Source organism: Oryza glaberrima, chromosome 10 (genome assembly GCF_000147395.1).
Source record: "Oryza glaberrima chromosome 10, OglaRS2, whole genome shotgun sequence".
NCBI lineage: Eukaryota > Viridiplantae > Streptophyta > Magnoliopsida > Poales > Poaceae > Oryza > Oryza glaberrima.
The window spans coordinates 2,713,252-2,725,271 of NC_068335.1; the positions used below are offsets into that span (position 1 = coordinate 2,713,252).

At 45.2% G+C, this 12,020-nt stretch overlaps 2 protein-coding genes across 3 annotated transcripts; one reads left to right on the plus strand and one right to left on the minus strand.

Annotated features, from left to right (window-relative positions):
• Positions 1-1,615: 1,615 nt before the first annotated feature.
• On the plus strand, positions 1,616-4,534 carry LOC127785696 (uncharacterized). 2 transcript variants are annotated; one of them, XM_052313096.1, is made up of 2 exons: positions 1,616-2,771; positions 3,557-4,534. In XM_052313096.1, exons 1-2 carry the CDS (start codon positions 1,664-1,666, stop codon positions 3,757-3,759), a joined length of 1,311 nt encoding a protein of 436 aa, XP_052169056.1. In that variant the 5' UTR covers positions 1,616-1,663; the 3' UTR covers positions 3,760-4,534. The 2 variants fall into 2 exon arrangements, with proteins under 2 accessions (XP_052169056.1, XP_052169055.1); XM_052313095.1 differs by having other exon boundaries at positions 3,554-4,525.
• Positions 4,535-9,896: 5,362 nt separating this feature from the next.
• On the minus strand, positions 9,897-11,757 carry LOC127752870 (cytochrome P450 89A2-like). The gene has a single exon (XM_052278308.1). It carries the CDS (start codon positions 11,718-11,720, stop codon positions 10,128-10,130), a length of 1,593 nt encoding a protein of 530 aa, XP_052134268.1. The 5' UTR covers positions 11,721-11,757; the 3' UTR covers positions 9,897-10,127.
• Positions 11,758-12,020: the final 263 nt, after the last annotated feature.

Genomic DNA, 12,020 nt, shown 5'->3' on the forward strand with positions numbered 1-12,020 from the left:
GCATATCAATTTAGCTCTATCGGCTGCTTCTCGTTTTAGGGTTTCTGCCGGTATCGGCTAAATTGCGTTGCTAGATTAGATTAGCTTAGACATCTACCACCCTGAAAACTCAGTCAACGGCTTGATTGTCTAGGTATTATGTTTCTTTTCATACTTAGTACTGCATCAATTAAGTTTGATGTACTAAGTCGTACTTAGAACCATAATCTCTAGCCTGCTTCTTGATTGCCAATAAGGGTTTCATCGGGGTTTTAGCCGGTGAGTTATCTGGACGTTGCATCGGCTCATAAGGATTGCATATACATATAAGTTGGATTTAGCCGATGACAACAAAGGTTTCACTATTTAATCCAATCTTCTGGATTTCATGACATCATACCTCCAGCCGGTGTATGCTTTAACCTTCGGATCGATGCTTATTTATCATATCATTGTTAGCCGATTGGTTTATACTGCATTATATTGTTATTTTATTATATCATCATCAGCTGATTGCCTTTATATCATTATCTACATTGGACATATAGCTGATTGCTTAAACCATATCGCTATCGGCTGGTATCGGCATCAGCTATTATCGGCTATCGGTTGGAACTACTCCATCGGCTTGTCAGCCGATCGGCTGTTTTGATCTACTATTTGCATATCTTGTCAGTTGCAGGATCAAACTGGCTGGCACGCCCGCATCTCATCAAGATTTGGATCTGCATAGGAGCTAAGCAGATCTCCCAGGCCGGTGTGTTTGATTTTTTTCGTCAACACCTCCCCAGCCAGCCTCCTTCCTACCACCCTCCCCTCTTCCTCCTCGAGCCGTCGGTGGCGAGATGCCCTCGCTCCGCTGTCTTCCTTGCCTCCGACGGCTCCTCGCCGCCAAATCCACCACCACCTCCTAACCACAAGCTTTCTATGCACCCGCCACCAATGCCAGCCCATCGCCCTCCCCCATCCCCCTTTCGGCTTCGGTGCCGCTGCTGGCGCCTCATTGCCTGTCTGTTCCGCCACCTACCACCAAGCCGTTGTCTCCCATGACCATCCCACTGGACCTGACGACCTCCCTCTTCTCCCCCTCCCCATCCTATCCCTCCCACCTCCACCCTAACCCGGGACCCTAATTCATTGGCCCTCCATCGCAGCTTGGGTTGTCGCCAGCACGGGAGAAAGAGATCGCCGGAATTGGAGAAAAAAGCACATTGAGCACAAATCGCGAAGCATATCTAGGGACCTACTCCCTCCGTCCCAAAAAAAGGCAAACCCTGGATTTCCGTGTCCAACTTTGACTGTCCGTCTTATATGAATTTTTTTATAATTCATATTTTCATTGTTGTTAGATAATAAAGCATGATTAATATTTTATGCGTGACTTGTCTTTTTAATTTTTTTCATAATTTTTTCAAATAAGACGGACGGTCAAACGTTGGACACGGAAATCAGGGTTTGTCTTTTTTTGGGGACGGAGGGAGTAAAATTTACCAGATTTGGGGATGAATTTTCTGACGACATAATGTTAGCAATTCCTTAAAAAAAATCAACTTATTTTTTTGTCTTTCGATCCAAGTCCTTTTTTTTCTTTTGTTCTTTTATGGGATCCAACATCCAAGTGTTTTACGGTGTTACCTTACAGCGGTACAGTACAGACAGAAATCCCACTTTCCGGCAGACGGAGATGTCCACCTCGCCGTCGCCGGCGCCGCCGCAGCCGCTTGACAACGACGACCTCCTCTCGGAGATCCTCCTCCGCCTCCCGCCGCAGCCGTCCTCCCTCCCTCGCGCCTCCCTCGTCTGCACCCGCTGGCGCCGCCTCCTCTCCTCCGCCGCCTTCCTCCGCCGCTTCCGCGCCCGCCACCGGCGGCCACCACTCCTCGGCCTCTTCAAGGAAGATTCAGTATACCCCATCTTCATCCCCACGCTGGACTCGCCGGACCGCATCCCGCCCGCGCGCTTCTCATGGCGGGTCCCCGGCGGCAGCGGCGAGGACTACCACCAGCTGTTCGGATGCCGCCATGGCCGCGTCCTTCACTACAGCCGGAGGCGGCGCCTACTCATGGTGTGGGATCCCCTCACCGGCGACCGCCGCGCCGTGGATATCCCGGCGCTCTTCCATCGCTGGGACATGGTCGTCTACCATGGGTCGGTGCGCTGCGTCGACGGCGACGGCTGCTACTCCAACCCATTCGAGGTGGCCGTGGTAGGAACTGACACGAGCGGGACAGTGGCGTTCATCTGCGTTTACTCATCCAAGACCGGCAATTGGGGAAATGTGGTCTCAGCCCCGATTAGTCCTGGGGATTACATGTCATTTTCCAGTATCCTGGATGGGGATTTCCTCTACTGGTTGCTGGGAAATCATGGGTGCCCAATCCTTCAGTTCAATTTGGTTAAACAGACAGCAACTCTGGTTAACGCGCCACCGGATTTGCGTACCAATTCGTATGGCGGCTTCCATATTGCACCAGCAGAGGATGGTGGTGGGCTTGTAATCCTTGCTGTGACACATTTCAGTCTCAATGTATGGAAGGGTAAGACCAATCGTGATGGTATTGCTGGATGGGTGCTGGAGAAAACCATTGAATTGGACAGGCTCCTTTCTTTCGGAACAGGACCTGAGACATGGGCACCAGTGATTCTGTGCTTTGCAGAGGAACATGATGTGGTATTTTTGAGCACGCATGTTGGTTTCTTCATGGTCAATATGCAGTCAATGCAATTCAAGAATATTCCCCAAATCCTGAAAGGAGGCCTGTATTATCCTTTCTCTAGCTTTTATACTAAAGGTAATTTCTTCCCATGCCATTTTACACTGTACGATAGCAAAATCATGTTGTTTTCTATAGCTGGTTATTTGTGAATGCCTTCTATTTGCTCGGTGAAAATCATTGTTCCTTTTAACTGCTTGATGCCTAGATGAACTGTCCTGCATATGACATGCTATTCCAAATTTTAGGTCTCTGTTCAGCTTGTTTTGCGGTAGTACTAACGTGTACATACTGACATGGCTTCAGTATACATCTTTTTACCATAAGTTGATATCACTTTGAGAATCAGCAACAACCGCATGAAAAACTTACCTGAACCAATTGAAATATCAAACTAGTAACTCAATTGGCCTTCTTAGAAGCTTGAAGCCAGTGCAGTCTTTTTACCCGATACTTTTATATGTATTGACTGTGTTGTGTATTTTCTTTATGCTTCTTCATGAAGTTGTACTTTTGTCCCGGAGTTGCTTTACTTTCCGATTGTCTATGTACATTTGAGTAGTATTATTTGATAGGTCAGTTTTATTTCCAGATATGTACATACTTTAGAATGACTATATAACTTCTTGTAAGTGACATAATGTGATCACACATGTTCTTCATTTGAGTTAGATGTTTTATGACGTGCAATCTGGGGGATTTGGCCTTTGGTGGATCATATGACTGTTTTTCTAATATTGAAGGAAATGCAGTATTTTGGGGTATTTGGCATGGATTCCAGTGATTCATCGCTCATCTAGTCACGTTTCCATTTGCATATTTGTGTGGCTAATTGGCTTTTGTTTGCTTATTGATGGCAGAAGCCGCAGAACTGTTGCCCCCATGTGATACGTCCAAGAAGCCTAAGGTTCCATTTGCTGGTGCGTTGCCTGATATTGAAGAATATGGTTCAAATATTGGAGAGAAATTAGTTGCTACTAATTCTGGTCCAAGGCATAAGAAGAAGATAAATCCAAAACAAACCTTTTATGTGGGCTCTTTACAAGTGGAGATCGATCCAAACTAATGGTTCGGTCATGCTTAATTGAATTAAGTACCTATCAGTAGTAACCTAGCCGCATTAGTTTATTCCTTATGCAGGTGCTAGCTTTGTGTCCTTTTGTGTTTGCTGTGAACATGTGATTCGATGTTGTCTATCTGGTGAAGGAAAACTGAAGAAGCACTTCACTTTGGTATAATGTGTCATTTGTGATAATGCTTTGCATGTCCTTTGGTTGCCCAAGAGGTTAATCAAACATATAGTTGGTTTGGGTGCTGGTACTCGCTGCTTGTACTAGGGTCAACAGATCTAACAGCCCATTTGGAACGAATGATGCAGTAGGTATACAAGTGCATGGCACAGAGAGGATTGTGATCATTCTTGGTTTCTGCTTACTAGCTATAGCCTAGATTCATTTGTTTAGATTCTGAAAAAAAATCGGTGGTTTTTATTGTTCCAGTTCAAATTGGATCACTGAACACCACCATGCTTACTATGCCTATCAGCTTACACCTAGCACAGGAATTGTGTTTTACACATTTAGTTAGAAATGATTTACATATCACTGCACTGCATAAACTGAACAGAGCATGGGAACTAGACTTTCTCGATATAGCTAGCTAAACAAGCATTGGAATTGGAAGTGCTCATTGCTCAATACTGGAAATGACAGTACTGTCGGATGGAATTTGATTCAGGTTAGAGTGAAGTGGGGAGCATATTCACTAGTTAGTTGCTTATCGTTTCTTTCTCTATCTATCAGAACAATATTGTCAGTCGCATTTCTGCTGTTCTGGTTTTTTTTGTTGCCAATGTCCACCATCAATAGATGAGTCCAATTATGAGATACATCCTACCACAGTCCTCACCACCATTTGATCATCGGACCATCCACGCCCATCTTGAGTATTATGAGAACATGAGTATATCAATATGCAATGGTGGTTTTATCCATCCTAATTATCATTAAAATTTCTAATTAATACTTAGTCTAAGAAATAATTTATCCGTAGCGAAGCACGGGCATTTTGCTAGTAATACATATAGTTGGTCTGTTTTTTTAATAATACAGATGGTTTTTATGCTACGATCCAGGTCGTTGAGTTTTTTCTTGTCTGATCTGGTAGTTTTTGTCCGGGTCACCAGTGGATGGTTTTTTTTTTCGATCTGGGCATTTGGTTGTGTTGCCAGTTGGTTGTTTTTTTTTGTCCAATTTGGTTTTATACATGTCTAACACATATGACGGATGAAAATTAAGGTGAGGACGGAATCATCTTCAATCTTTATAATAGTTAAAGATAAATATTAGGTAACTCTATTTAGGATTCAATCCTTTCGTGCGCGCCAAGAAAAAACTGATCAGAAACAGCGGTGTAAAATAACCGGGCCCAAAAAAACCGCAACCAAATAAAATCATGACCCACTCAGAAAAAAAGACGAAAAAAACCGGGCCCAAATTGTTTTTTAGGCCGGTTTTGGAATCGGGCAGATTCTTTTTTATTATTTTTTTCGCACCCTTTTTTACCGCTGGAATCGGATTCGTTTTTTTCGCCTAGTTTTTACCACCTGATTTTTTTCGTCCGGTTTTTTTGTCCAATTTTTTTCGCACGGACGAAAAAAAAATCGCCCATCAGAGAGTGGACCCGAGCGGAGCCGAGAATGCGAGAGAGCGGCGCGCTCGCGTCTCGATCTTTCCGCCCGCCTTATCTCTTCTTCTTCCGCTCCACTTTTGTTCCTCTTTTTTTCTCTCCTCCACCCGCCCGTATCTTCTTCTCTCCTTCTCCACTGCGCCTCCCCTCAGCCAGCGACACCGTCCCTCTCCACCGCTCCCCCTCCCCTCCCCTCCCCCCACCCCCTCAACCACACCCCACGGCGCCTCCCCCTGGCCGGCGGCACCTCTTTTTCTACACCTCCTCTCTCGCCACCATCCTCTCTCGCCTCCTCTCCGTCTCCTCAAATCCTAAGCGGCGGCGGCTGCTCCCCTCCCCGGCGTAGCGGCGGCTGCTGCTCCCCTCCCCGGCGTGACGGCGGCTGCTGCTCCCCTCCCCAGCGTGACGGCGGCTGCTGCTCCCCTCCCGGCGTGGTGGCAGCGGCTGCCCCCTCCCCTCCCGATGTGGAGCCAATGGCGGCTGCTACTCCCCCTCCCCGGTGTGGCCGCAGCGGCGGCGACAGCTTTCCTCCCTGGTTGCCCCCCTCACATCCTCGAAGTTGAGCCGACGGCGGTTCTCTCCGGCGTGGTGGCGGTTTGATTTGTGAATATTTTGTGGATTTCTATATATACCTATATATATATAAAATTAAAAAATATGCAAGGCTTCCGTGAAAAATTTCGTCCGTCATTACCATGCGCTTCGCTAAAATCCAGATTTAATCCGGTTAACAGCCGGATCGGGCTTTTCTTATCTACTCCAAAACCGCGTCTGATACGGTATATATATATTCCATGTAAATGCCTGTCATGTGTAGTAGTCTGCCTACTTGGTTAAGGGAGAAAGTTTTCACTTCGGCCACCTGGGTTCGAGTCCCACTTTCCTCTCAATTTTACACCTACACTTGTGCACTGTATATAGGCCTCTCTTAAAATGAGTCTACTTTGCCTCCCCCACGTCAAATTATATTTGCCTTCGATTTTTTTCTCTTTTTTCAACAGACGTCAAATTATATTTGCCTTCGATTTTTTTTCTCTTTTTTCAACAGATTTTTATTGATTATGAAATCTTATCTTATAATAAATCAGTTTTTAATTCGAAAATTAAAAATAATTAAATTATATTCACAAAAATCAATATAAATATATGTTGACCTAGGCCCTAGAATAAGTCTACTTTCCCTCCCTCATCCCAAATCATATTTGCGCCTAATTTTTTTTTCTCTCAACCACTAGCACGGACCATGCACATCCGATGGTTGAAAAATCAAAAGTTCTGCACCTCTTTCTTTAACTAAAAAGAAAGATTTTTAGTGATTCTGAAATCTTATAGTGCACCGGTTTTTAATTCGAAAAATAAAGTTTATTATATTATATTAAAAATTAGTATAAACACGTGAACCAACCGGTATTTTTCTAAAACATGAAAATTGAATATGTGCATGGCGTGAAACTTCACACCATGGCTCCGTTCCTTCTATCTTGATTTTTGTTAGCGTGTTTTTAATACTTTCTATATACAAGTTGATATAAAATACTAGATAATTTTTCTTAATTTTTGTTATAATAAAACTCAATTAATCATGTGCTAAGAGGTTTTCTAAAAAGAAAAAGGAACGCCATGGTATGGCTGGCACTGTTCAGGTTTTGTCGGTTAGAACATAGCACTGTACTGTTGCATTGTGATTATAATCAATGCAATGTTATAGCAATCATCAATTATGAAAAAAGATTATAAAAGTGTCATAAAAAACGTAGTTTAAAATAATTAATGAACTCCCAAAAAATTCATTATTTACTTATACGTAAAGGTGCGTTGCTTGGACGTCCGTTTCTCCAATGCTACAATCATCGGGACCATGTGTTAGGGACATCATTCACATTCTGCACGTGTAGAGCGGATTAATTATCCAAACACAAATATGCATTTGTGATAACTATGAAGGTGCTTCGATAAATCATTGAGGTCAAATTTCATTCACCTCACCAAGTCACCATTACCCAGTGCAATGATATCACAGTTTATCACATAAGGGTTGAGAGAGAGAGCGTGTTTTTATCCGGCGTGATTATCATTAGCCTAATAAATAATTTATCTATCTTGAAACATTACTATATACATGTTAACTCTAGACTTTATAGCATTTAACTGTTCCTTTACCCGTAACGAAGCATGTGCATTTTTCTAGCATAACAATAATATAATTAAAATAGCCTTCACCCGTTACAACGCACGGGCAAAAACCAGATTAGACGAAAAAAATGAGCGACCCGTGTGTATTATTAAAAATCAGACCGGGCCAAAAAAAACTCGGCAAAAACCATGTGTATTATTAGAAGAAAAACCAGATCGGACCGGAAAAAAAATGAGCAACCCAGATCAGACCGGAGGTCGCCGTTGTCGTTTCTTTCTCTATCTATCAGAACAATATTGTCAGTCGTATTTCTGCTGTTCTGGTTTTCTTCGTTGCCAATGTCCACCATCAATAGATGAGTCCAATTATGAGATATATCCTACCACAGTCCTCACCACCATTTGATCATCGGACCATCCACGCCCATCTTGTATTATGAGAACATGAGTATATCAATATGCAATGGTGGTTTTATCCATTCTAATTATCATTAAAATTTCTAATTAATACTTAGTCTAAGAAATAATTTATCCGTAGCGAAGCACGGGTATTTTGCTAGTTAGTATAATGGTCAAAATGCACACCCGGCTGTTTCTTGTTCTGCTATACATGAATTAGCCAGCATTATCTTTATTTTCTATCTCAATCCTGAAATTTCTGGAAACTTGTCCAATAGAAAATTTAAATGTTACTTCTATATTTTTTTTTCGTAAAAGGCACTCCCATACTCCTACGGAAAGCATAAATAGTTGTTATATAATGAACGAATCCCTACAGATCCAACTATGCTTAGCTGTTCCTAAAATTTAGTACTCTGTCGCTAAATATTTGATGCTATTGACTTTTTTAAATACGTTTGACCATTCATTCTATTCAAAAAATTTAAATAATTACTAATTCTTTTTCTATCATTTGATTTATTGTTAAATATTCTTTTATATATACATAAAGTTTTATATATTTCACAGAAGTTTTTAAATAACATAAACGGTCAAACATGTTTAAAAAAAGTTAACGGCATCAAATATTTAGAAACAGAAGGAGTAAAAACATAAACAAATAACGGAATGGGGATTGGGAAGAACACAGCAACTAGGACATCATCTTCCCATTGCCGTGCCTGCTACTGAGCTCCTTTCTCGCACCGGCCACCGGCGCTTTGGAAGATGACTGGAACTGGATGTCAGTCTTGGGTCGGGGATGCAACCAAACAACGTAGCCTAGACATGCTGGACGAGCGCAACTAGGAGCCCAACGGTTGACCTAATAAGTCAAAGCAAAAGACAAATTTTAAATTTTCACGTCAGCGGAAACGGATAACTAATCCGTTCACGACCGACAAGCGCAGAAGACATGTTGGTGGATGGGCCTTTGCAACTAGGTAGGTTTAGGAGTAATGATAAGGAATAAGTTCACCAGCCGTCCTTCAACTTTACGTCAAATTTGTATGACATCGCTAATCTCCAATACCAGAAATCTTCACTCCTTAATTATACAAAACCATGCAATTTCGGTTCTATGACAGTATGGATCTCTCGTTTCGCTAACGTGGTATCCTAGTCAGCAAAATATAAAACAAAAAAAATGATAGGACCCACATGTAAATGAAAAGAAAAAAAATATCGGACCCACATATCTTCTTTCTTTCTTTTTCTTCTCTCATCTCTTCTCTTTTCTTTCTTCTCTCGCATTAAAATGTTTGATTGAACTTTTTTGAGCACATATATAGCTAAACTCACTGTGACAACATTTAATCTCTCATCAGCAATTCTATTTATGAAATCTTTAAAAAAAATATATCAAGAATATACTTTATGAAAACATGTTGATTAAGTTAAGCACGTGCATATTGCGATGATTTTTCAAAAATACTGAGTAGGTGAGTGGATATTTATAACAAAATAACTTATGAAATAGAATATCAAACTTTAAGTGACTTAAGGGTTGGTTTTGTAATTTTCCATAATGTTTCAGAGGCGTCTAGATAAGTTAAGAATCTTTCAAACTAAACGACGTGCAACCTACTCCCTTCGTCCCAAAATATAAGGCCCAAAATATAAGTGACTTTGAGTGAATATATGACGTATTCTAGTTCTACAAACCCTCTATCTAGATTCATGGTTCTAAAATGCATTACATCCAATCAAAATTTCTTATATTTATGGATAAAGAGAGTACTCCCTCCGTCCCAAAATATAAGAACCTAGGAACAGACATGACATTTACCATTGTAGTAGTAAATGTTACGTCCGGTGCTAGGTTCTTATATTTTGGGATAGAGAGAGTAACTAATAAGCAATGATCGTATAATAGAAGTCATTATGTCTACACGTCACCTCGTCTGATTAGACGACACTGAAACCCGTCACGCAACAAAACTAATAAGCGCACACACAAATTAGAGTTTACCAATACATAATGTTGTCATGGGATAGAACGAGTCAAATGATGGTTTATAGTAAGTCAAGTTCTATGACAAAATAGATTGGAATTCTTTTATTCATCAAAAGGAAACTAATAATAATACCATTATTACAAAGCATGAAACTACATTAGCGAGAGAGTGTCAAATGTCTAATAAACCCCCCCAAAATGTCAAAGCTCACCCAGAGTCAAACAGTGACGGCTCTTGGCAGGAGGCGCGCCCGGAGCGGCTTCTCCATGACGACGGTGAACTCGAGCTTCTCGCCGTCGACGTCCACCGCCTCCCCCTCCGCCGCCCGCCACTCGAACGCCGCCACCATGTTCGCCACGAAGTACTCCAGGTGCAGCGTCGCCACGCCCAGCCCCGGGCAGATCCTCCGCCCGGCGCCGAACGGCATCATCCTGATCTCCCTCGTCCCGGTGATGTCCACCCCCTCGCCGTCGCCGCCGGCCATGAACCTCTCCGGCAGGAACTCCCTCGGCCTGTCCCACGCCGCCCCGTCCATGCCCATGTCGGCCACCGTGAAGTTCACCAGTGTGCCCTTGGGGATCGTGTACCCGCCGAGCTCCATGTCCTCCGCCGGCGCGTGCGGGAGCACGAAGTGCCCCGGCGGGTGTCGCCGGAGACCCTCCATGACCACCGCCTTCAGGTACGGCATCTTCTGCACGTCCTCCTCCGACACCTTGCCGGAGTTGGAGGTGATGGCGCCCTTGATCTCGCCGTGGAGCTTGTCCTGGATGGTTGGGTTCTTGACCAGCTCCGCCATGATCCACTCCAGCGCCGTCGAGGTGGTGTCCGTGCCGCCGTTGAGGAACTCGGAGCAGAGCGCCACCATCTCGTCGTCGGTGAGCGCGCGCTCGCCGCCGTTGTCGTTGATCCTGAGGTTGAGCAGCGTGTCGACGTACGAGTGCGGCAACGTCGTGGCGCTCGCCGCCGGCGGTGGTGGCGCCGTGGCGTCGCCATGGTCGTCGACCAGGTTCTTGCGCGCCCTGCGCGCGTCGATCAGCGGCATGAACATCCCCTTCAGCCGCTGGCGCATGGCGATCATGGCCTTCATCCGGCCGGCGAAGAGGCGCGTCGTGATGGCCGGGAGGAAGGCGAAGACCCTGAGCTTCTTGGAGGAGTGGAGCAGCAGGTCGCGCTGCGCGGCGGCGATGTCGCGCACGGCGCGCTCGTCGAGCAGCTCGCCGAAGCACATGGCCACGAGGAGGAAGAACATCGCGTACTGGAACGTCTCCAGGATGGTGCCCGCGCCGGCGCCCTCCTGCCGGCGACGCAGCTTGTCCGTGAGCTCTTCGAGCACCGCCGCCCTCGCCGGCGCGAACTGCCGGAGGCGAGCCGGGTGCGCAACCTCGGCGACGAAGTTGCGGCGGAAGAGGCGCCAGAGCGGGCCGTAGCTGGAGTTGGAGATGGTGGCGGTGTCGAGGCCGAGGAGCGCGCGCGACGCGAACTCCGGGCGGTCGGCCATGGCGGCGCCGCTCTCGACGAGCGCGGCGTGGGCGAGCCGCCGGTCCGCCACGATGACCTCGAGCCGGGAGCCCATGCGGAGGCCGAGCATCGGGCCATGGCGCGCGTGGAGGCGGCGCACGGCGCGCATGATGTCCATCCCGGAGTTGGTCGCCCACAGCAGGTTGCCGAGCACCGGCACGGTGGCCGGCCCCGGCGGCAGGCGGCGGCGCTTCTCGCCGCCGGTGGCGCTGCTACCGCCATGGAAGAGGAAGACGAGGAGAGTGGTGGAGAGGAGGAGAGTAGCGAGGAGTAGAAGCCATGTGAGCTCCATTTGTGCTTGCCTCCAAGCTTAGCTCGATCTGATGAGATTTATCCAGCTAAATATGGTGATTAACTTTGTGGATTTGGTAAGGTTTTATAGCTGAATCATTGGAGAAGAATGTATTTAATTAGGAGGAAATCATGGAGACCAATTAAAAGTTGATAGCTGTAGTTGAATAGTAAAAAATTAGCTGTAGCCATCCATCAACAACGACGTAAATTTACTATTCTGGCGTACACGCGGGAGAGGATTCTAAAACTCTCGACGATATTTCACCGTCTCTCATATACCATCTAAATAGTTAAAAAC